At 39.8% G+C, this 25,962-nt stretch overlaps 3 protein-coding genes across 8 annotated transcripts in view; 1 reads left to right on the forward strand and 2 right to left on the reverse strand.

Annotated features, from left to right (window-relative positions):
- Positions 1–238: 238 nt before the first annotated feature.
- zpax2 (zona pellucida protein AX 2) lies at positions 239–9,017 on the reverse strand. Of its 2 annotated transcripts, XM_057352174.1 has the most exons (21): positions 7,600–9,008; positions 7,468–7,523; positions 7,309–7,401; positions 7,099–7,223; positions 6,793–6,933; positions 6,526–6,576; positions 6,272–6,439; positions 6,111–6,207; positions 5,724–5,941; positions 4,257–4,407; positions 3,979–4,184; positions 3,779–3,896; positions 3,352–3,554; positions 3,148–3,262; positions 2,894–3,063; positions 2,726–2,829; positions 2,008–2,138; positions 1,447–1,636; positions 1,223–1,385; positions 610–721; positions 239–544 (listed from the first exon to the last, which is right to left on the reverse strand). In XM_057352174.1, exons 1-21 carry the CDS (start codon positions 7,617–7,619, stop codon positions 474–476), a joined length of 2,703 nt encoding a protein of 900 aa, XP_057208157.1. In that variant the 5' UTR covers positions 7,620–9,008; the 3' UTR covers positions 239–473. The 2 variants fall into 2 exon arrangements, with proteins under 2 accessions (XP_057208157.1, XP_057208158.1); XM_057352175.1 differs by lacking the exon at positions 239–544 and having other exon boundaries at positions 665–721; positions 1,223–1,269; positions 7,600–9,017.
- Positions 9,018–9,082: 65 nt separating this feature from the next.
- On the forward strand, positions 9,083–10,622 carry kcns3b (potassium voltage-gated channel, delayed-rectifier, subfamily S, member 3b). Its single transcript, XM_057352179.1, has one exon. The coding sequence runs from the start codon at positions 9,153–9,155 to the stop codon at positions 10,398–10,400; it is 1,248 nt and encodes a 415-aa protein (XP_057208162.1). The 5' UTR covers positions 9,083–9,152; the 3' UTR covers positions 10,401–10,622.
- Positions 10,623–12,505: 1,883 nt separating this feature from the next.
- The window catches only part of LOC130565443 (disks large-associated protein 2-like), a 95,951-nt gene continuing 82,494 nt past the window's right edge, over positions 12,506–25,962 (reverse strand). For 2 of the 5 annotated variants that reach the window (XM_057352166.1, XM_057352161.1), the window contains 5 exons: positions 24,319–24,404; positions 22,555–22,958; positions 22,345–22,436; positions 19,529–19,681; positions 12,506–18,967 (listed from right to left, as the gene is read on the reverse strand). In XM_057352166.1, coding sequence (XP_057208149.1) covers positions 18,755–18,967; positions 19,529–19,681; positions 22,345–22,436; positions 22,555–22,958; positions 24,319–24,404 — 948 coding nt within the window. In that variant the 3' untranslated portion in view covers positions 12,506–18,754. The remainder of the gene's footprint in view (positions 18,968–19,528; positions 19,682–22,344; positions 22,437–22,554; positions 22,959–24,318; positions 24,405–25,962) is intronic. The other 3 variants (XM_057352165.1, XM_057352164.1, XM_057352162.1) reach the window with 2 other exon arrangements.

Raw genomic sequence — 25,962 nt, forward strand, 5'->3', positions numbered from 1 at the left:
GCTGCCAAAAAAAATTAAAGTCAGCAGCCGAGCACACAGAAAACTTAAGGGATCTCTCATCTAGTCCAAACATTTTCTTCAAGTACCACTGGGGAAAAAAGGATGTTGACGTTCTTTAGAGTTTCATTCGTGTTCACTCACGAATTGACAATCTTTTACACGTCCGAGTATTTTTTTCCTCAATTGAATTAGTGCCTGCAGGTTTAAGTCAATAAAGGAGGATAATCGTGTTTTGAGACTTAAAACCATTTATTCAACTTGAAATGCCATCTAGTGGATGACCAGAGCATTTACAGAAGAAACATGAGTACATGCATTTATGGTGTAATGACTTGGTCTGACTTTTGTTACCACAAAACTGTAAAATTGCCCAAGTAAAACCACTCAACTGACTTGCACAAAACTCAGTTAGACAACCAGAAGAGTACACGTGATGACAGTTTTTATATCAGGAGGAAACTGGAATCCAAGGTTTACATCAAAAGAATCGGGCCTATAGACACATGCTGGGGTTCGTCCTCGGTATAGTCAGATCTTCTGCGAACTGTTGAAGAGACAGGGGTCAGATGTAAAACGCACACATCCAATATTTGATTTGAAATCCGTTACCTCGTTTAGAATCGCCTGCACTTGGAATTAGTGGAGCCGTGCACGGTTTGAAGCAGTGGCCATCAGCAGCGCCCTCAATGTGACAAATGGCAACGTCACAATGAACAAATACCTACAAGGAGATCAGTTTTAATAGTATTCCATTTTTTTAAAGGTCCAGTGCATGACGGCTTACGCCACCCCTCCCTTTCCAAGCACTACGGCGGCTGACACGACAAAGATGCGGTCTCATTTTCACTTCAAAACACATTCTGTAGAGCAGTTTGTCCATTTAGGGCTACTGTAGACGCATGGCAAATTCCATATAAGGGGACCCACAGTGTATGTAGATATAAGATAACACTTCATTACGAAAGTGTTATACACCTCTGAACACATGGCCATGCATGTGCATTTATAGTGCACCTGTCAATATATCCTCCAAAAAAAAGACACACTGGACCTTTAAATGCAAGATTACATTCATTTAGATGTTTTTAGGTGCCACGTTATAATACCTTAACAGCCCTGCCATTATGCTTTAATACAAAGTGCAGTCTTACAGAATATAATTTTTATGATCTATATGCACAATAGTTTAAAAAGCAAACTAGTTTCAATTTGTTCACGTTACCCGTCTTGCCAGTGTGGCATCCTGATCACCATCAAAGCTCCTGTCATCTGGGAAAGCAAAGGTTTTGACCTCAAATCTCTTGAAGTGATCAGGGAAATGCACTCGGTCGTCTGGCATTACACGACGAATCGTGGTTTGTTCTGGGTCTTTAGGATTTGCACAGCTAAAAAGAGAAGAATCAGAACCTCTGTCGGCCGTTTCACAAACAGTGCTTTAAAACTCACCCATCAACTATTAAATCCCATCTGGGATTGGAGTTTCTCTCTTCGTGGAGTGTTGCCCAGCAGTTTTCCAGAATTACTGCCATCCTGGAGTCTCTTGAATGAGCCATACCCACCTCAAAATAAAGCGGCTGGTTTAGAAACTTTAGAACCGGGTAATCCTCATCGTGATAGAAGAGCCTATAGACCATATCTTGAAGAGTTTAATAAAAAACAGGTTACTTTAGCATCTTGCCAACTGTAGGATCAATCGGCCTGTCAAATTTGATCGACCTTACAGCATTCATCCAATTGACAGTCTTGCATGCAACTACTCAAATACTTTTTTGGGGGGAAAATTCACATTATCAGATCAAAGTGTGCTCGACTTGCATATCAAATCAAGAAAATGTTTGAAAAAGGTTCAGTAGAGCAAGCAAAAACTTTTTATATCTCTGGACAAGTAGGTGGCGCTATACAAAAACTATGCATTATGATTGTGACCCCAGTTACCAAATGTTGTATCAAAATAGCACTAAAAAAAATTGCACTGTATTATGGCAATGTTAATGAAGCTTGACGTACCCTGAGAGAGTCTCAGCTGAACAGTAAGTTCACCCATCCCAACATCCACATTGGGCGCATTAGAAGGTGAAACCGATTGGAACACCGCACTCCGAGTGGCATTTGCTGTGTAGATGCAGGACACCATGATCCTGAAAAAAGACAGTCACATTTCTTAAACAATTCAGACACTTAAAGTTCCCGTGAACTGGAAGTTGCAATCTTTTTGATTTCATTGTTCTGACGCATTTCCAAGTGAAACGGAATTTCAATGGGGAAAATTAGAGGCAGTTATTGGCGTTTTTCACTGCGAATGAATTCAATTCATAAAAACAGCAGCTGCATTTAGAAGTTAAACTGGAAGCAGACTGACAGTTGCAGGGGAGGAGATTACTGATGCTACACAAGCATCTAAACTTGCGTCATTTGACATGGATAGTCAGAGGGCGGAAGTGCATATTTGAACTGAAGATTGAGGGCACATCATTTTTTGCCATTTACTATAAACGCTGCAATATATAATTGGAAAAAAAATAGGAATTATAATTCTTAAGTTCACTGGGACGCCATAATTGCAACACCTCCAGACCACGATTTCAGTTATACAAGACCACGTCCCGTCTACGCAAAACATTCAACAAAGTGGTAAACCTAACATCAATTGTACCCCAAATTCTATCAAAGCTATACTGCACGTCAAAATCTTTCCAGGTCGCTCCAGCTACATCCAGCTGCTCACCTGTACTCTTTTTGATGTTGTGCAAGTGATTCGTAGATCTTCTGCAGAGGTTCATCTCGCTTCAATGTCACTTCATTCTCATACTTTATGGTATCCCCAACAAACTGAACAAGCACAAGGTTAGACAGTAACAGGAATCACATGCATACAGTTGTCTCCTTCCAGTACCTTTCTTGAAGTCCCACAATCGCTGAGAGCAAAGTGAAAATAAGCAACGTGGTCGTCGCTGTAGAAGGGTTTGCAGGCCGGGTCTCTCAGAGACAGTTCACGGGGATTCAGATCAGGTACAGATTCCAGTTTGGGTAGAACGACAGTCATTGTTCCGTTAGAAAAACATTCTGGTACCAAAACAAAAAGGAAGTTTATAACAGTGAAGTAATTAGTCAAACGCTAAAATGGCACTATTGAAAAAGAGCACCAACCTAACAATGGTTCAAAGAAAGGACAAGTGAGGGAGAAGTCTTTGAATTTCCAGTCATTCAATGAATCTTGGATTTTCACATCAAGCCTTCCTATGATTCCTGCCAGCTGAACAGACTTGGGGGGAAAAAGTCAAAATTCACTTGGCCGGATGTCAATGCCGTGAATGTCAGTGTTGGCCAGGTTTAGGACATTTTGTAGAGTACCTCAAATATCACATCCGGTGACATCAACGGAATATCAAAGGTGAGATGACTGTCATTCTGGTGATGCGTGTACTGCTGTAAAATCCCATCGGTCAGCTCTCTTTCTCCCAGTGTGATCTTTAGATTGGAGTGTGAAGCGCTGTCATACTCGACATAGATTCTGAAACGCTCCTGTTCGCATTTTCCTCCTACTTTAGGGAGGACTGCAAACAGCAAAAAGCCACGTTAAACCAAACCTAAACATCAGCAAAACAGAGTGGCTCAGTTCTGCTCCTGGAGATCTGCAGACTAGTGCCCATCACTTTTCGTGCCCCGGTCTCATTCGAGAGAAGTATCCAAACGTCTTGGTATCAGCACTAAGGCAAATGTTCAGAAGCAGATCTGGGCACCCCAGCTGAAGTCTTTCACAGAAGCCTAAATATCTTACCGATATCCCTTAATGAAGCTTCTAGGACTACAGAGTGCAAGAAAGATCTTCGTTCAGGCATGATGACAAATTCAAAGATGAGGGAAAGCGTGTAGGTTGTAACATCAGTCTGAAGATTCTGCATCACAGAACCATCATGTTGGGACATGAAGGCAGCCTTCGAAACAAGAGCTGAAACTGAGGAAAGAACCCAAACGTACCTTCTGGACATTGGGATCAAAGAAGGACACCTGTAGAGAAAACGCTCTGGTGCCATTTGGGAAGCTGTGCTCCTGCAGAATAAAACCTTTATGAATGACCTCAGAGACACTCAGCAGCTCCGAGCCAAAGGTGATGTTCCACAACTGCACATCAGGCAAGTAGTAACCCAGCAGGACATCAAACATCTTCAGCTTTGCTTGAGTATCTGATCACAAACAATTGTCATGGAAATCAAAAATACTGCCCCCTAACCAATATGTTAAATAGGTTATCTTACTGTCAATCATTTGGGGCATCCAGGGTGTCAAAGGGGTGGTGATGGGGAACAAAACCTTATACGTGGTGTTATCCAGCCCCTCCTTCCACAGGATTTCAATCATGTGCTCTATGGTGTAACTGATGTGGTAGCACTCAGTTTGAACATGACTCTGTAACAAAATAGGATATATATATATATATACACTCACCTAAAGGATTATTAGGAACACCATACTAATACGGTGTTTGACCCCCTTTCGCCTTCAGAACTGCCTTAATTCTACGTGGCATTGATTCAACAAGGTGCTGAAAGCATTCTTTAGAAATGTTGGCCCATATTGATAGGATAGCATCTTGCAGTTGATGGAGATTTGTGGGATGCACATCCAGGGCACGAAGCTCCCGTTCCACCACATCCCAAAGATGTTCTATCGGGTTGAGATCTGGTGACTGTGGGGGCCATTCTAGTACAGTGAACTCATTGTCATGTTCAAGAAACCAATTTGAAATGATTCGAGCTTTGTGACATGGTGCATTATCCTGCTGGAAGTAGCCATTAGAGGATGGGTACATGGTGGTCATAAAGGGATGGACATGGTCAGAAACAATGCTCAGGTAGGCCGTGGCATTTAAACGATGCCCAATTGGCACTAAGGGGCCTAAAGTGTGCCAAGAAAACATCCCCCACACCATTACACCACCACCACCAGCCTGCACAGTGGTAACAAGGCATGATGGATCCATGTTCTCATTCTGTTTACGCCAAATTCTGACTCTACCATTTGAATGTCTCAACAGAAATCGAGACTCATCAGACCAGGCAACATTTTTCCAGTCTTCAACTGTCCAATTTTGGTGAGCTCGTGCAAATTGTAGCCTCTTTTTCCTATTTGTAGTGGAGATGAGTGGTACCCGGTGGGGTCTTCTGCTGTTGTAGCCCATCTGCCTCAAGGTTGTGCGTGTTGTGGCTTCACAAATGCTTTGCTGCATACCTCGGTTGTAACGAGTGGTTATTTCAGTCAAAGTTGCTCTTCTATCAGCTTGAATCAGTCGGCCCATTCTCCTCTGACCTCTAGCATCAACAAGGCATTTTCGCCCACAGGACTGCCGCATACTGGATGTTTTTCCCTTTTCACACCATTCTTTGTAAACCCTAGAAATGGTTGTGCGTGAAAATCCCAGTAACTGAGCAGATTGTGAAATACTCAGACCGGCCCGTCTGGCACCAACAACCATGCCACGCTCAAAATTGCTTAAATCACCTTTCTTTCCCATTCTGACATTCAGTTTGGAGTTCAGGAGATTGTCTTGACCAGGACCACACCCCTAAATGCATTGAAGCAACTGCCATGTGATTGGTTGATTAGATAATTGCATTAATGAGAAATTGAACAGGTGTTCCTAATAATCCTTTAGGTGAGTGTATATATATGCATGTTACTTGACTTACATTAAATTGCAAAAAGTAGAGTAAGAAACAACCAACCTTGTAGTACCCATCAGGCGCACCGATGGGAATCTCAACAACTATATGGGACTCAGTGAAGGTCATGGTGTAGTTGCGACTGGCCATTTCTGCAGGGGAGAGTCTTCTGCCGTTAACACCCAGGTGGACCTCAAAAATCTCAACGCCCGAGGACACCAAAGGGGTGATGTGCCAAGGAACGTGCCAAGAAATCAGCTGACCCACCACAGCAGCTCCATCTGAGAACAAACCAGAGTGCATGGTCTTCACAAAGGTACATAACTGTTTTACATTTAATTGAGAGAATGGATGCAAATTAACTTGATCATTTGAATGTGTTACTTTGTGAGGTTGCCATTCATGACACCCAACTAGGAGATTACTGCTGCGTGCGTGTAAATGTCTCACTTATTGGACAGGCAGCAGATGACTCCACTATAGTCATCATCCATAAGTCTCTGTACAAGACTAGCGACTTGAACACGATCATATCCACATCTGCAACCTGAACACAGAAGGACATGTCAGACACAAAGAAAAGGCATAATGGCATTCAAAAGGATTCCTACTTTCTGCATGTAGTTCTCTGCCATGTTGTACGGGCTTCGCATTACAAGTCGCGTCGGAGAACTGTGAAGATTATAACCCATTCTCAGTAGGTCCTCTTCATCAAAGGTCTTCTCTTCAGGGGTGAAGAGAATGATCTTCCAGAGTTGCAAGTTAGAAACAACTACGGGCTGTGAAAGAGCAAAGTTAGCATTGCTTGAACGTTCTCGTGGCCACGATTGTGTAGTTGTGACATGAATGCACAAACCAGACGTACCCACTGTTTTAATGCCGTTGCCTTTTCTGGTATTGCATTCCTTACTGACACCTGATGGAACGTGAAGTAAATACAGGAAGCAAAAACATGTTTTGATGTCACATGGCAATTCAGAGCTTGGAGAAACATCTTTACACAAACCACAGCAAAGTAATTGCAAGCAGGATGTGAAATCTTTCAAACCCAAACTATGCATACTGACCACTTACAGAACATCTTAATATGCCATCTTGAAAACTGGCATTTTGAAAAAAAATCATCACTTGCCTCCATGAAGTTTGCCTCACACAAAATCTCACGCGACATCATTTTAAGAGGGCACGATTTGCTCACATCATAAACTTTCTCAGAGAAAGATGGGAATTCATACAGTTTAAACTGCATGGCTACTGTAAATTCCTGGTCACCCTATGAAAAAAGTACAATTAAATATACAGTAAATTTCTTGAACTCACTACATCACACACTCTAATGGTTTCAATTACAGTCTTCTCACTCTGTTTAATACGTTACCAGTGTGATAAATTAAAGAGGAGCTTGTTAGAACGATGCAAAATTGATAAAGGCATGTACCTTGTTCTGGGTAAAACAGCTCTGCTGGGAGGCCGAGACGATTGTATTACCCCAAGGATCAAATTTCTGAGTGTAGCCACAATGAGCTGCCAGGTAAGGTGTGAGGAGTACAGTCTGCGTGTCATCTGAAACGTGTCATTCAGATCTTGTCATTGATTGCAGGGTGTAATAAGTTGTTGACACACGAACAATGGGATACTGGGAACTTACTGACTGCATAGACCCCTAATGAACCTTCGTCACTCCAAGAACCTTGGATGGTAAACTGTACACGATTGTCAAGGCATTCAGCATGAATTCCATCTGAAAACCAGAAACTCGATTAAGCAACTTAAACAAAACATTTTTAATGACTATAGCTTGGCTTACCTGCTAACGTGTCTGCATGAATGAACACAGCGGGTAACACAAAAAGCCATAAAACCCTACGAGCATAACACAAAGGCTTAAAACACTTCTGATGCTGCATTAAAAACACATTTTTCCTGTTACATCACACACCATGTTTCAAAGAGCCCCATCCTCTGTAGATATCGGAGATCAGGTTTAATTGAAGAGGACGTCGCGCTCGGCTTATATATGCAACTGCGCGTCTCTGCTGATTGTTCATTATTGCGCACAGGTGAGGCGCGCGAAGACAGCGCGCTCCAAGTGCGCCTTCACCGGACGATCTACTATCAACGTTCAGCAGCAGTTGTATGTATTTCGGGATGCTGCACACCTATGTATGGTATGGGTGATATACTTTATTTATTTGGACACCATCAGGGCGTTCAGTTCGTAAATGTGCGCACGGGAAGGCGATATTTTATTGATACTGTTTTGTCTGATTTCTGTTTCTTGAGATAATAACAGTATTATCCGCAGGGGAAACACGTTACAATATCAATAACTAAGTCTGTTTGAGAAGTTTGAGAAACAAGTAAACATGCATCTTCTGGGTTTCTGGGTTCTGTTTGTTTGTAGAGTGGTCACGTAAATAATAATTCATTAGTTTCTGCTGTTTTATTAATCGTTTTGTGTTTCATAATTGTTTTGCCGTTTTTTTGCAGAATGTATAACTAATGCATTTTAACTGTCAATATTATGGTGTTATGCTTATTGCATAATAAGCAGTTTTATTCTGTTTGAATGATGTTGGTCTTTATACTAAATAACGCCATTTTCTGTATATCTTGATTTGTATCTAAACTTGATTTGTTAGACATATACAGTAGGCAATGATTAAACAAAATACCAGGGATAATTGTCAAACTTTTAACTAAAGTAATTATTTTTAAGGGTTCGGTTTATTTATTGTTTTGTTTTATTGATTAACCAATGTTTTAAATATGAAGGGTTTGGTTCCAAAATTAGATAACTCCGTTTTTAAAAAATCATGTTTTTTATAATGTTATCATGTTTTACTTGTGTTTTATTGTGTTAGTTTGCTGTATTTTTTTAGTTATATGGATTAAATCGAAACAAACCAACTGCAGTTTGATTGATATTAATGGTATGCACAATAACAAAGCATGATTTTTAGAGTTAGGGGATTTATCTCATTTTGGAACCAAACTCTTCTCATTAACATATCTTGTAATTAACCTGACAAAAAACTTGCCCCAACTCATATTTATGAACAGTCCTACAGTTTATGAACATTTAGTTGAGCTTTTCTGTTAAATTTTAATGGGTATGTGTCCCCATGTGTAAGTGAAGACAGCTTATATAAAAATATGATTATATTGGACATGTTCTTGGGAGAAATAGATGAGATGTTTAATACCAAAATCAAAACCACTATCAGAGAAAACTAACATTTATGCACTTAAACTTTAAGTAACAGAGATATAGTAGCTGTGACAACTTTCCCATGTGTCAATTATTTGTTACCGCATATATAGGATCTAGATCTTTTCCATTATACATTCAAATTTGATGTGATTTGTTCTTTGTGTAGTCATGATTTGAGTATTGTTGACATAACTAGCCTCATACTTTTTACCATTTCTTAGAAAATGCAAGGGCACTTTCCTCAAGTTTCCTGAAGACACTGAAGCAGTACCTCCACCATGGTGTATGGACAAGTTTTTCACCACCAGAGCATTGAAGAAGATCTGGTTAACATCAACGTTGGAGGTATCCAGCACAAGGTGGAGCGCTGCGTTCTGCTCCGCTTCCCGAACACGCGTGTGGGTCAGTTAGTCCAGTGCTGTAATGTCGCAGCCATACTGGAGCTCTGTGACGACTACAGCCCCGCCGAGCAGGAGTACTACTTCGACAGGAGCCCACAAGTCTTTCACTGCGTCCTCAATTTCTACCGCACAGGCCACTTTCACGCTTTGGAGAAGCTCTGTGTGTTTTGCTTCATTCAGGAGATGGAATACTGGGGCATTTGTGAGATGGATCTGGATGCCTGCTGTCTCGATTGGTTTCTGGAGCGAAAAGACGAGAAGGAGGAGAATGCGGACTCTGTTCTTGAAGCATCATCCGGAGAGGTCTCAGTCGTCAAGGATGACATGGAGTTTGAGGGCACGTGGTGCTCAGATATGCATAGGTTACTGTGGCGAACACTAGAAGATCCCAGTTACTCCAGAAGTTCGAAGGGTGTCGCCGTGTGCTCGGTCATGGTCATTCTGACCTCCATCGTGGCCATGTGTGTCCGCAGTGTGCCCGAGTTCAGGGACATTGATAGTGAGTATTCTGCACTGGCCTGTTTGGAGTTGATCTGTGTTATTTTCTTCACGGTGGAGTTCGCCCTGCGGGTGGTCGCTGCTCCTCGGCCGTGGAGATTTTTGGGAAATCCTTTGAATATGATCGACATTGCTTCCATCTTGCCTTTCTATGTCATCCTTGCCTTCGAAGGTTTGGATGAGGAGGACACGGAGGACACCCAAGGTCTGGTCAATATCGGACAAGTGGTTCAGGTTCTCCGGTTGATGAGGGCATTCAGGGTGCTGAAGCTCGCGAGACATTCAGAAGGCGTGAGAGCTTTTGGGGAGACGCTGAAACATTGCCACCATGAGGTGGGGCTTCTCATTCTTTTCATGACTGTTGGAATATCATTCTTCTCAACGTTGATCTACTATACCGAGAAGGAGGACGCTTCATCCAAGATGTCTTCCATTCCTTATTGTTGGTGGTGGGCCATTGTTTCCATGACAACAGTGGGCTACGGGGATGTGTATCCACAGACAGTGGCCGGGAGAATTGTAGCTAGCCTTTGCATTCTCTGCGGTCTGCTGGTTGTTTCCGTACCCATCACCACAATCATGAACAACTTTTCTAAATATTTTGAGAGAAATAATGCAAAAAGGTGACTTTCAGCATCAATGAAATACAAACTTTGCCACCTTACCAATTGCTTCGATATGTTAGTTATGATATGTGACCCTTGACTACAAAACCAATCCTTAGTAGCACGGGTATTTTTGTAGTAATAGTCAACAATACATTGTATAGGTTTAAATTATCTATTTTTCTTTTATGCCAAGAATCATTAGGATACTAAGTAAAGATCATGTTCCATGAAGATACAGTGAGGGAAATAATTATTTGATCCCCTGCTGATTTTGTAAGTTTGACTGCTTACAAAGAAATGAAGGGTCTATAATTTTTATGGTAGGTTTATTTTAACTGATAGAGACAGAAAATAAAAAAATCAGGGGAAAAATGTTATATAAAGGTTATAAATTGATTTGCATTTCAGTCAGTGAAATAAGTATTTGATCCCGAGCAAAACATAACTTTGTACTTTGTGGAGAAACCCTTGTTGGCAAGCACAGAGGTCAGACATTTCTGATAGTTGGTCACCAGGTTTGCACATGTGTCCGGATATATTTAGTCCACTCCTCTGTCAATCTTTAAGGTTTCTTGGCTGTCGCTCAACAAATTGGAGTTTTCGCCTCCTTCACAGAGGTTCTATAGGACTAGGGTCTAGAGACTGGCTAGGACATTTAATGTGCTTTTCCTTAAGCCACTCTTTGGTTGTCTTGGCAATATGTTTTGGGTCTTTGTCATGTTAAAGGATCATCCACGACCCATCTTCAGTGATCTAGTTAAGAGGAGGAGGTTTTCGTCGAAGATTTTACGGTACATGGGCCCGTCCCTCAGCCACTCAATGCGGTGAAGTCATCCTGTGCCCGTAGCAGAGAAAAAACCCTAAAGCATAATGTTTCCAACACTGTGCTTCTCTGTAGGGTCTCACAGCACTTTCTACAAACCTTTTCTGAATCATCTTGATGTTCTATTGTCAAACTTCAGACGAGCCAGGCGGGTCTTCTTGTGCAGGAGGACCTTGTGGGTGCTTCAGAATTTCAATCTATCGTGGCATAGCATGTTACCAATGGTTTGCTTGCTAACTGTGTTCCCAACTGTCTTGAAATCATTAACAGGCTTCTTCCGTGTAGTTCTGGGCTGATCTTTAACATTTCTCGTGATCATCTTTACCCCATTGGGGAAATTTTGCAGGGAGCTCCAGAACAAGGGCATTTGATAGTTATTTAGTATTTCTTCTATTTCCAAATAATCGCACCAACAGTTGTCTCCTTCTCTCCAAGCTTCTGTCTGTTGCCTATTCAAGGTTTGTGCAGGTCTCCAATCTTGTCCCTGACATCCTTTAAAACCTATTTGGCCTTGACCATGGTGTTGGAGAGGTTGAAATGGAAGATACAGATTCTGTTGGCAGGCATCTTTTATATACATAACAAGCTGATTTTGGAGTACTTTCTTAAAGTGACAGGACTAATCTGTGGTCCATATAGGCACATGACCAATCTGTGGAGCCAGAATTCTTGCTTGTTGGTAGGGGATCAAATACTTATTTCACTGACTGAAATGCAAATCAATTTATAACCTTTATTTACATTTTGCCCCAGATTTTTTGGTTGATATTCGGTTTCTATCAGTTAAAATAAACCTACCATAAAAATTATAGACCCTTCATTTCTTTGTAAGCAGGCAAACTTACAAAATCAGCAGGGGATCAAATAATTATTTCCCTCACTGTATTTTTTTAATTTTCTACTGTAAATATGTCAAAACTCGCGAACAGAAATGGCTGGAAACACGCATACAAACTTCACTCGCTTCTGTCCGCTCTTTGGGAATTACCCACTTAATTTTGGTATCTATGTATTCGGGGTTGCACGAACTAGTCGACTAGTTGCGGGTCATGTGATTTTTTTGACACTGTACCTTTAAGAAGACCGCTGACTGTTCCAAGACACCTGCGCGCGGGACGGATGTCATTCCCACCCGCTCCAGCGAGATTCTGTCACTCTCCCAGCAATAATATATGTTATCTTGTCCTGCTTCCGCACGCATCATTCACGAATCACGATGTGTCCTGTTTTTGTCCGCAACATTCACGATTTCAGAATAGAAAAGAAACAGCATGGATTGGCAATGGATCACGTTTCCTTTAAATTTGGCACATTTTATGGTCAAATGAACAAAGAAAAGCAGGCAGAACAAGACGAAACCACAAAAATACTTTGCTTTCTTCAAAAAAGTTTAATAGGAGTTCTATGTACAACAATTGATCATAGTTAATATTCAATTATTCAAAGAGGCAGATCGATTAAATCTGAAAATAGGAAAAATACTGAAGCAAAACTAAGACAGCAGAGGAAGGACAAACCTTTCACATAAACCTCTTCTGCCAAAAACCCCAACAGTTCATATTTATAGATATGAATATGACCCGAAAAAATTATTAACAAAAAGCCAAATTAATCGTACAAATACCAAACTATTTGTAAAATGCCAAAACAACTAACAGCAATGAAACATCAAATCATACATTCATTTTTTTTACGATCCTGCATGCTGTCATACCTTTAAAATAATCTTGACAAAGTTGAAATTAAACCCTATTTAAATTAGGCATATATTCATTTATTCATATATGTATTTTCTTAAATAAACAATGTATATTTGGCATTAGATTCGTCCTCGTTATTGATATATTTAATGATTCAAAACAAGTTTGAAGTCAACAACTCATTATTAAAGCCTATTTCATACTAACGAGAGGTCTCGCTTATTACAACCACTTCACTTTAGATGTGCTGTAAAACATAAATGAAAATGCCTCCCCTTAACAAATAAACCATGAGAAACAAAATGTTTATTATTCTGGGGTCACGGTTAACCTTTCGGAGGAAATAAATCTGCCTGGAAACTCAACATCCTTGAAGCATCCGTTCAATGAGGAATCATTCTTTTTATACGTAACCTACCAGCAAAGCAAGGATGTCAAATGATGTCCGTCATGATCTTGTTAGCCTTCAGGTTATTGCTGGACATTCAGCGAAACATTCAAACGTCTACACAGCCCAAACCGCATTCAGCTGCCTACGATACTACCACAATTTCTGTACAAAGAAGCTTGGAATAGGTTGAATAACAAATGAACGGGACGGAAGGGGGAGAGAACTACTGGTAAATCATTTACGTGGTTATTTTGTAATCACGGTTATGCCAGAAAAGAAACTTGTGACAAAGGCGAACATTACACTATTGACCACGTTGTGTTTATGTGTGTTTTGATTGTCGTGGTAAAACCAGCCCGCGCCTTCATGAAACCAACTCTTTGACAAATTGAAGCACCAGTTTTTAACCTCTCAAACGTCTCATTCATGGATGTTTACATCGTTTCACATTTTCAGTTTCAGTAGAAGAAATGGCAGCATTGTTCATAGAACAATAGCCGTCGTTGCATTATGGAGGATCTGACCCTCGAAGAGGAGAATTGTAAACTAGCGAAACCTATTAAAGGGCTTCCCTGCAGTACGGTAAACTTCAAGTGGCAGCGCAGTGTGGGGTTTTTTTGGTCGTGATGTACAGTGTTTGACATGTGAATCTAGATTTCATCGGTGGCCGCAACTTCAGAGTAGAATATTTTTAGGGCATTTGGTGAGTAAAGAATTTGTGTTGCAGTTGATTTGCCATCAAGAAACTAAAAAGATTTGTATTGTGTCCCAACTTAAAGAAACGGTTCACCCAAAAAAGAAAATTCTGTCATCATTTACTCACCCTCCCATATCTGTATACATTTCGTTGTTCTGTTGAACACAAAAGAAGATACTTTCAAGAATGTAGGAAAGCAAACAGTTCTGGGGCACCATTGACTTGTAATTTTTCCTACTATGGTAGTCACTGGTGCCCCAGAACTGTTTGGTTACAAGCGTTCTTCCTAATATCTTTCTCTGTGTTCATCACTACAAAGACATTTATACCGATTTGGAACAACTCGGGGGTGAGTAAATGAAGACAGAATTTTTATTTTTAGGTGAACTGTTCCTTTAACCAGACTTCATCAGCTTAGCTATAAAGGTCCACCAGCAAGACCAGTACCAAACCAGCATAAACCAGATCATGCTTATCTTTTCAGCAGGGTTGCAAAGTTGTTCCTTAATAAAAGGGAAAAAAATCTGAAATTCAGAAAGTCAGACTAGAGCTGCTGCATAGTAGAAAAGCAGAACAGATCGCTCTGTTTGCTCCGAACTGACCGCGTTAGCATCCTGCCGTTGATACCACACGTTAAGAGGTAATAACACCACGTGCCTGCCATGTATTTATACACTATTGCACCTTCTGGCAAGTCTGGTAAAGTGTGTGAGCGTGACGCTGGCCAAGAGCGTCGGTCTTATACTGTATTCGATTTTGTAGAGATGAATGAGCCCTCTTGAGTCTGTCGTAACAGATAGAAGTCAAAACTGAAGTGCTTTTCTAACTCTTCAGGCTAGTTCATGCTGCCCGAAAATGTAGACAAACTCATCCGAAGATACACGTTTGTCGGGCAATGTGAAGTAGCCTTTAGACCTCAATCCACGGCTGTAGCTATCAGGGTATAGGCTGGAAAGCATACTGGAAAGGCCCCACAACAATTTTTTTTTTCTTTTTTAAGTAGTTAAGTAGGCCAGAGCACCATACTGTACAGACGGAGGGTCCGGGAATCCTTTAGCTACAGCCCGGCTTCCACACGGATTTCCCAATAATTATACTCAACATGTCACTATCACACGGTCCTGCTCAAACACAGAACTTGCACACAAATTCTCACAATATCAGTCAAATGTCATCTGCTGGTCAATGATCCACCGGTCAATGATCGACACCTCCGGGCTCTAAAATGATCTGAAATGCATGGAACGTCCCAAATCACGAGAAAAAATCCTTAAATGTCATGCAAACCGTTATAAGTCTCCATCACTGATTATAAGGCACCTATGGATGTTTCCACCTTTTATAAATCACTGAAATCTGCTAGATCTCTATTCAAATAAAAAACAACAAATACGTGGCACGTGTCAAGCGATGGCACTCCATTTCTGAAATGTCTAGAACTATTTACATTTATGCAAGCAGCGATACATCTATGCCACAACTTTTCAGAATGACCCAGACACAATATGACGCTATCTTAAAACAGGGCTGACGTTTGTGTTGGAGGATTTGGGTAATGTACTCTTAAAGGGACAGTTACTCGGAAAAAAAAACAATCACCTTCATTCATTTATTCAACATGGGCTGTCAAAAGCATTGAAGTATCACTAAAATGTGGATTGTAACCTGTGCTAAACTGGTTATATTCCAAGTCTCCCTCGCTGAAGACTGGTCGGGTTTTTACAAGTCACTTTGATGTCAATTTCAGTCTGTTGCTTTAACAAAGTTATTGTTTGATTTAGCAAATATAATGTAGATCATATCAAGCACTTTTATACTTTGATGGTGCATTTAGTCTTTTTGAAATGTGACAGCCAGTCCCCATTGACTTTTATTATAAATGTGACGGCCCAGGTCCCCATTAACTTTCATTATATGCAAAAGAGGTCAGGACACTTTTTAAGCTCAGCTTATGTGTTCTACAGCGAAAAAAAATACATTTGTAACAACTCGAGGAAATGGTAGAATTTTTTCTTTTCTTTAAATAGGGCTAATCTTATAAACATAAATGGTCGAGACCCAAATATCCAACAAATCATTTAGGAAAAATACATATGCCCCATGTCACATTTCAACCGTTATGTATTTCTATAAAATGTGCAAGAGGACAACCGTACTTGTATGTTGTTAGCAGCAGTTGTTAGCAGGATGTCTGCAAAAACTTCAACCACATCAGAACGTTTCCACCTTTACCACAAATTTCGGTCTGTACCAATTGGAAGGCTCTGGTTGGTTCTGTAAAAAATGTTTGTTTTTTTTCAACGTTCTTCAAAACCACAACAGCAATACTGAGCCACAACATCATAACACTACCTATTAAACATTATCTTTCTTAAAGAGATCATCACATTTCTGCTGCTTATCCGGTACCTCCACCGTCTCCTTATTCAACATCTCATTTTTCCGCTTGGTACCCAAAGCTCTGGACCACAGGTGAAGGTAAGACCAAAGATGGTCCAGTAAACGAAGAGTTGACCTATACTCACCCTCATATCATTCTAAACAAAAATGAAATGAAACAGCAGAATTTCTAAGGTTTTTCATATGATGAAAGTGTTGCATTTCAAATCGTCCAAAAGCAGAGCCAAAACCGGACTTAAAGTAATAATTCAAGCTCTCAAACACACTTCTCCACTTTGATGACATGTAATGAATTTCAGCAGTAGCAAGGAGTATAGATGTTTTCAAAGCAACAGCATACAAATGTTACTGCGCATGCTTTTGTGGTCCAAACGTAACTTCCGGTGCACATCCGCAAAGAATAGAGTCCCTGCAGATTATTTCTCAAAACAAGCAAAAGAAATAAGTAAATTACATTAGCTAGCAAATTAAAAGTATGTCTGGCCAGTGAGTAATATTTTGGGTTACCAGTAAAAAAATCTTTACTTGGCTAAACTTAAATGTGACAAAGTTACACGACCCATTTATTTAATACAATTAATATACAATAAAATGCAACGAATTGTTTATTTAATAGAATTATTATACAATAAAATATGAATATTATTTAATATTAATATAAATGAAATAAAATATAAACAGTTCAATTATTGGCCACTAGCCAGACCGATCAACAAACCGGAAGGTAACTTCGGGCCAGGCGCATGTGTCCGATAAAACCGTTTAGAGATTATTGTAGCCCTACTTCCTTAAAAAATGATCAAATGTTTCAAAACATGTCTGAATGACATAAGGGTGAGTAAATGATCATCTTTGTGTCCTCCTAACCCAACTGTAAGATCACCCGAATACATCCGCTATTCCACGAACATCGGTTTGGACTGAATTGACCTCCACTATGAAAACCTTTCATTTTTTGCAAGAGCAGGGCAGTACATTCACAAGGCTTTTTGCTTAAGATGCTGTAAGGCTGCCAGGTAAAGGAAATAGCTCAAAAGCTTGGGATTGCCGCCTGCTTTGCCTTACGAGTGTACAGTAAGCAGCAGTCACGCTAGAGGAGAATAAACAGCACTGCTAGCGACGTAGCAAATGACCTGGGATGTTACGCGTGGGGAACCGAACATCTGAATCCTTGTTATGCACAGATGTGGGGAAATTACAATTCAACGTTGTGCCAGTAAAGTGATAAATAAACGCAACTGTCGTATTTACAAGCGAACTAATGTTTCTTTGAGAAATAAAAAGAAAATTGCTGCCGCCCAACCAGCGCCGTCTGTCCCACACCAAGGTCTCGGCCTCCGAGTCGTAAAGCATTTTGTGCGAATGCTGAAAAGTGTGGTATAGAAAAAATATCCAACGCAAAAGAAACCAGTACCGTAATGCACTGAGACACTATGTTAAACCTCCCTTTAAAAAGTCCACAGTTGGTTCATAGTGCTGTGCAGAAAGGAGAGGAAGGGGCATCTACGTTTTAGAGTATAAAGCAGCACCATTTACAGTAATATTATTAAAGTTTCTTATGCACCTTTATATGTCACAGACTACCTTGAGGAAGATTGGCGTTATAAATACTTCTCTGTAAATGTTTTAGTGTGAAACCGACGGTCGGGCGATGAGAGTCGAAGCGTTTACTGTATGACTGAATGATATCAAGGCCTTTCTCATGGACTGACTCATGGAATCAAAGGATCTAAAAGTGCAGATTAGTCCGGGACTCGACCTAACCTTTGTCCTTTGTCAAAACTTCAGGAGGAAAACCTTCATGCAATCGCCACGGGAGCAATATCGTGAGGGTCCAGATCGACATTTCCGGTGGACATGCAATAGAAGTACACCTGCTTTGCACAATGTTATGTAAAGAGACTTTGCCACATTTCGTTTTCAGAAGCGAAGTCCTATTTTTTCTTATTCCAAATCGAAACCGTCCGTGTTAATTCACGTTTAGAGTGATTTTCTTGCGTGTCCTATTTGAGATGAACTGATAATGCTGTGACATTTATTTTTGTGCCAATAGTAAAGAATTCACTTGGTTTCCGTGTCTACGCCGCAGGCTATGCTTTGTTACCGCCTCTAAACGTACTCGAATTAAAACCGGCCTGCAGTAGCTTCAGGTCTTGCAGTGCATATGCTGCTGTGACCCGTTTGCATTGAGGCATATATATATATATATATATATATATATATACTGTATATGAATCCACCACTGTTCTCAGCTCACGGCAGACGTGCGTCGTGAAGGACGTCAGATGCATGTCGGTGGAGGTCAGACATGGAGCAGAATGGATGTACCCTGTTGGTGAAGCGCTTTTGGCGTAGCTGAGTTTCATAAGCGGGTTTGGGCCTCTGGGATGTAGATCTCTATACTGTCGGCCCGCTCCGTAGCCGAGTCCTGACGAAAAGATGCAGCCCGTTTCGCAGCCATGAGCCTGCGGCGAGCCTCCTGTCTCTGATGGTCCTGCAGGTCTAAGGAGCGCTCGCGAATGACGCCACGACCTTTAGGAGGCCTCTTCGACACAGGAGGCGGCCATTTTCTTTCCTAAATTAAGAAGAGGCGCATGCTTTAACATTTGTCGGTTAATATTGACAGATCATTGAAATTGTGAACATTTTTTCACCATCAAGTTTCACTGCAAAAAAACAAAAAAAATGATCAGTATTTTTTCAGTAAAAATATAAAAACATTCTTAAAACAAGCTACATTTTTAATGAGAAAAAAAAGATAATTACAAGAAAGCTACAATCTGTATTTATTATTATTATTTATTTATTTGGTTAAAAATAAACAAAAATCAGCTACTGTACACATTACCTTACTCTGATTTAAAAAAATATAATATATTTGAAAAAAATATTTTGTTATTTTATTATTATTATTTTATAATAATTTATATTGTTTCAAGCATAAACCTGTTTACATAATTAACGTGTTAAAAAACAATTTGCCAGTGGAATGAAAATAAGTCCTAGGTCCTATTATGCAATTTTGTTTTAGGAATATTTCTGTATTTTTAGTGGCACACAAGACAAAAACACCTGATTAAGAAAATGATTTCGCTTCTGTAGTGTTTGAACAGTCAGTCATTGATGGTGCACTGACCTTCTTCTCTGGACTTTCCACTATCCTCCAATCATTGCTCTTGATTTGCTGCAGCTCATCAAACTTGGCAGTGACATCATCGATGGAGAGCTGCAGGAGATCCCAGAATCCAGCCAGGTCCTGAGCCGTGGGCCGAGGCATTGCACTAGGGTCCTGCACAAAACCACACCCAAAAAATAAAATAAATCAGTGATAAACAGGTACACAGCTAACATCACAGCACTTAAAAACAACAATATGAGAAATCAAATAATAATGCTGATCACTTTTGTTTATTACTGTGACACAAAAGTAAAATTATGAGATCCATCAGCAGAGGTCACTGTAATCCAACTTTACTCTCAACAACCAGTCTCTATTCACAGGTGCACGGTTGGTGTTAATATTAAAACAGCACTTTGAAATAACAAAATACTTTCAAGAGATACATGTGCTCTCCAACTGTCTTAGATCACTAGTACAAACATTTTTTACTTCAATTTACTATGCGCAGATCCACAAATAGCCAAAATGTCTATATGTCCTGTATTTCATTTAAAAATTAAAAAAGCAGAAAATGAGTACAGATCTTTCTGTCTATAATTTACAACTCATTTTTATTAAGTACACTCGTTTGTAAATAAGCACAGACTTTTCAGAAAAGTGAAACTGAAATGTGAACATGAACATTTCTTTTGTGTCATTTTTGCTATATGACAGCATCATTTTGAGCTTCAGCATGGTGTTTGAATCACAGCTTGTAAATGTAACATTAACATGTTTAATGGTCCGTGTACCTTCTGGTCATTTAATTTTCGTTTTAGAAAGGTAATTTAAAAAAACAAAAAAGGACCCTTGTTTCGCGTTAAGTGGGGAACGGGACAACACCGGTCAGTTTTTTATCCCTGTATATAAAACTTCAGATCTGGGGTTTTTAGTAACTTATTAGAGATTCCGCACCACATAACAACTTTTCGACACCGCATCAAGCAAAAACCAATCGTAATCATTACTGGGGCTAAGCACCTAACCAGGTCTACACGCGTTAAATCCAATCCAAATCCAGTTTTGTGGGCGTTCCCAGTTATGGCGTTTAGTAAATTGGAAAGTGAGGCATTTTCGTGTTTTCGTTTTCAATGGATTTTCTTTTCTGTAAATTGACTCGTTTTTCCACCATTTGGTTCTGGATTATTAGTAGAAAATAAAAACAAGGGTCCTTTTTTAATGAGGAAAATGAAATGACCAGAAGACTTTAAAGGTCTTTGCACATACAGTACGAAATTTTCGTATGCGTTTTTTCGTATTTGCCTCTCGTTTGTACGGTGTCTCTGAATTGTTAAAAAAGGCCACTCAAAATGCTTGACGGATGCGAAAAACGCAGAAAATCGAACCCGGTCCGAATTCTTTTATGACGGACGAAAATATCGGAGGCAGTGTGTAAATGTGATTGACACAAGGTGAGGTCGTATTTATTTTTTAACGTGCGGAAATTTCGGACGCAAATTTCGGACTCAATGTGCAATGGGTTTTAATGTCAATAATTTACTTACATTTCAATAATGACTAGCAAACAAAATCTATTGTAAAATATTTCAAAATCAGTATTTGTAACTTTTCAGAATTCTAATACATTCTGCTCAATTTCAGATTTATTATAGTTTTGTTTCAAGTTTGTATTTTGTTTTATTAATATTTTAAATATAATATAAGATTATTAGGTACAATAAGGTGCTATTTGTTAACAATTAGTTAATGCATTAGCCAGCATGCGCCAACAATGAACAATACTTGCAGCATTTATTAATATTAATTCATGTTAATTTCAGCATTTACTAATACATTATTAAAATCAAATGTTGTTAACGCTGTTAACATTAGTTAATGCACCATGAACTAACAAGAATAACTGTATTGACATGAACTAACATTGACAAGGATTAATAAATGCTGAAAAACTCAATTGTTCATTGTTAGCCATGTTAGCTAATGCATTTACTAATGTTAACTAACAGCACCTTATTGTAAAGTGTTACCGCATTATTTTAGTTTTATTTTAGTTTTCTGTTTATGATTATAATTTTAGTGTCCTAAACTTATTTCAGTTTATTTATGACATTTAAAATGCTGATTTATTTTAGTTTTCCTTTAATGATTAGGCCAATATTTCATTTGATTTGAGAAAGGTTTTAGTCTTAGTAAGCTAAACTAATCTTGGTTTAAACTTGATTTTGTCGCCCTGATTTGTAGTGTGGCCTTAAACTTGTAAACCCCATTGCATGCATCATCAATTCCTTTCTTTAAAATCACATCACTCAGTTATAAATCAAACACATTGAGACTCATTGTTATAGCGCTCAGATGATGGGTTTAGTGTTTAGGAAGCTCATGCTGAAGAGAACAAGCCAGTCTCAGATTGTCTCTGTGAATGTGTTACAGCATCCATCATTCCACAATGTCCAGAAAGAGAGAGAGAGAGAGAGAGATGCACACAAACACTGACAATAAACAAACCCTTTAAAGAGCCATTTAAACAACTAACAACCACAGACATGTCAGTTACAATTACACTAACAGCTCATGAAGTGTGGTTTTTAGACAAAAATGATACTGACAATTCAACAATTGCATATGTTATTTAATGTAGGACTAAGATTTTTGTATTTGCAACAAAACAGTGAAGCTTTGGGGTGTTCATATTCTTACAAACACCTTTTGATGTATAGTCTGTTCAAAAGGCTAAATGAATCTGTTTTGACAGAACTGGTTCATGCAGATGTGTTTATGTTAGAGACAAGCATTCATGTTTATCTCCTGGGAGCAGCAGAAATGTCACGTACCAGATTTTGCTGACACAACCAGTAAAACTGCTGGAATTTCTGGGACATGAGGAGGTGAGCACTGCCCACAGCACTCCGGATCTTCCCAAGAACTACAAGACATTAGAGTATCAAAGGTGAAATTAAAAGAAGTGAAATCCATCACTTCACAATTGTGTGTGTGTGCATAAGATGAGTTCTGTATGTTTCTGTGATGTCCCGCCCACTTACTCTCCTCTGACAGGTCGTGCTCCTCTGCTTCACGCTCCATGTCTTTACACCAGCTCTCCAAGCGTTTGGTCTCACTGTGGAGAAGCTGCATGAACCAGCTGCCGTCACGCCGGAGGGGCGACACGCGGCCGGGTTCGGCTGCTTCGTGAGCTGGTTCCACCAGCCAGGGTTCGGGCTGCGGGCTGGGCGGCCCGCTGGAGGGTCGGTAATCCTCGCGGTAACTGAAGAGGCCCTGCGTTCGTACGGTCCGCACCACGTTGTACTGTGTCGGTGTGCTGGGTTCGGAGTGCCGCTGGAATCCTCCAAACTGCAGACTCTTGTCTTCTGTGGAAGGAAACCCCTCCAACTCCAAATCTGCCTGAACTGCAGTCGTCACGCTGTTGGACCGTTTGAAGCGCCCGAGTCTGAAAGAGCACAGACAGCAGGTATAACAACAAATTAGTACTCAGAAACACGTCCCTTGTGTTTTCCAAATAAAAAAAATGGAATGCTTGGCTTAATTATTTCCATATTAACGATGTTTGTTTATTTACCTTTTCATCAACCTTTTCAGCTTTATTTGCTTTACTGAGCTACCGGTCTACAAATAACTATTCATTTACAATGACCTTGTTTACTCCTGTACTAGTTTCATGACATTTAGTGTAAATGACAAAAAGTTGGAAAGAAGTTATCGTAGTTTTGTTTTCAGTTTTATGCTAGTTTTATTCACGTTTTGAAGGAATTGTCACGGTCCTGCATTCTTTGTTCTGTATTTCTAGTCGTGTGGCACGATCGGGACGGAGTCCTTAGGTTCTATGTGAGAAAGCCATGAGATGTTTATGTTTTTGACATCTTATGTGTTTTCTCGTGTCTTGTCATTGGCCCCGCCCCTCTCATTTCATGTATTGCTTCCCTGCCGTGTCTAATGTTTCCCACCTGCCCTGTGTAATTATCCTTTGTTTGTCTTCCCTTTAAATTGTCCTCATGTTTCATTGTCTTGTGCTCTTGGATTGTGTATGTGTGCTGATGTTCTTTGTGTGCGGTTTCCTCGAGTTCCTGCCTTGTCCTGCTTTGTCTTGCCCGTGTTAGTTAGTTAGTTAGTTTGAGTTTTTGATTATTGTTAGTTCTCGTTCTGCCCCATTGTGGGAAGTTTTTGTTTATCTTTTATAGTCTTCTGTTATAGTTTTGTTTCCCCCCATCGAGGGTTTTTGTTTCTGTTTAGTGTTAAATAAAATCTGTTAACCCCTTCACTGCCACTGCCTGCATCTGGGTTCTTCCACCACGAGATCGTGACAGGAATATTCTGAATTTTAAACATTTTATGGTAATTTTCAGTTAATTTTTTTAGCACTTTTTGAGGCAACAATTCTAAGTTTCGTTTATTATTTTATTTGGTTTTAGTAAACAGAAATGTTTTAATAGTTGAAATTTTCGTAAACCAATAATAATAATAATTACCTTGTATTGCACATTATTCTGGTTGAGAACAGCCTTTTAAGACAAGAAAAAAACACATCTGGCTTACATGTAAAGAGCCCAACCGTGCTTGGTTTAGCACGGTTAGGGTTAAAAATAAATAAAATAAAATACAAAAATAAAATGTAGCTTGAAACGGAGAGCCTGAAGCATTGTGTTTGAATAATTTAACTCACATCGTTGATCGTAATTCTATGTGCATCTTGAGCGAAAATGTCATTGTTCCCTATGCGCCGGATGTGACTGAGCGGACTGAGACAAAACACGCAAGCGATCGTGCATGTAGAGTGTATTTAGTAAACTTACCGCTTCTCATCCTCCACCTGGATGCCTACAGAATGATATTGTGGGAGACCTTTACTGTCTGTTTCAGAGTCTGTGGCCGCTTCCACCTGAAGAATGGATGAGTAAAGCAAGAGAATGAGTGGACAATATATAACAAACACTACAGGTATTTGAGGCGTTTGAACCAGAGCAGTAGAAGAATATAGCTGCAGGCAACAAATATGGGGCCAAGCACAAACACGGCACCCTCAGGGGTTGCACCTTTATACTCTTGTATGATTCATTTCGATATGCCAAAGTACTGTCAAGACAAAATTCCTGTTATTAGCGTGTTCATGAAAACAGTTTTTAAAATTTTAAACAAAATTCAATGCAGTTTTTGTTTTATGGTGGTTCTCAGGGCAAAAATAACAGTTGGGTCAGGTAGGTATTTAAGCCATCGTCATCACTGAACTTGACATGGTCCAAATGTCAGTAGAAGATGTCGAAATGTTAAGGCAACTTTGATCATTTAGTGGCTGTAACGAGGAAGGCGGGACGAGAGCCGTGAGGGAACGGTGCGAGGCCGGTGACGCGAGTGATAATGAGTGTCAGCTGCGCGTCGCACCGGTCTCGCATCTCTCACGGAGGAGCGGAAGCATAAAAGGACGAGCGACAGGAGTAAAGGACGAGAGAGGACCAGGCCTGGACATTATGTTAAGTTTTATTTATGTTTGTGTGGCCGGCAGTTGACCGTGAGGTAGCTGTCGGCCCTTTACTTTCGTTTTGTTGTTTGGTTATTTTATTAAAAGTTTGGTTGAACGTTCGCCGGTTCCCGCCTCCTTCCTTCCTTAATTTGAACTGTATTACAGTGGCATTTAGAGAGATTGTACATTTTATTACTTTTCATCATACTCCACACTGCAATGGGATGCCATTGACAAGACACCTAGACAATGGCAGAAGAATAAACGAAAACCTAACAGATAAAACAAGAGCTTCACACCTGTGCTCGGCCTTTAATAATAGAAGTGTCATTGCAGTGTTAATGCAATACAATGTGTTGTGGAATGGCCAGATGAGGAAACAACAGCTTGAAGGCACACATTTATTCTTTCCTTTGTCATTGTAAAAAAAACATTCTTAACCAAATTAATTTCCCTAGGTTTTATTCAGTTTACTCTTGATTCAACCTTCTTAAGGGCACAATGGTAATTTCAATGTTTCCTCCAGATTCTGCATACAAATGTATGAATCCTGTACCAATGCATTCTGATTATGATTATAGACCCTAAATCAAAACAAAATGGATGATGGATTCAGTTGGTGTGTTGAGCAGTTTGGCAATTTATCACGTTTAAAAATGCATTTTTTAATGCAATTTGGCGCATTGGTTCAACGGTTCATTTCATTGAGGGATTGGGCAAAAAGCATCTCTGATGTGTATCATTTGTTTAGTAATCCAAAATATCTCATGGCCCAATTTTCTTTATATAGAAAAAAGGTTCCTGATTTCTCTCAGAATAGTCGTGCTTTGAATAGTTATAGTGAATATACAATAGTGAGCTGTGAACTGTGAATATTAACATCACACAAGCAAGAATGTGCATTTCAAATATTCTGTTTTAGGTCTTTTATTTAGCATGGATGTAGTGTCTCCAATGCAGAGACGGTAGTGACCTGTAG

Source organism: Triplophysa rosa, linkage group LG15 (genome assembly GCF_024868665.1).
Source record: "Triplophysa rosa linkage group LG15, Trosa_1v2, whole genome shotgun sequence".
Taxonomy (NCBI): Eukaryota; Metazoa; Chordata; class Actinopteri; order Cypriniformes; family Nemacheilidae; genus Triplophysa; species Triplophysa rosa.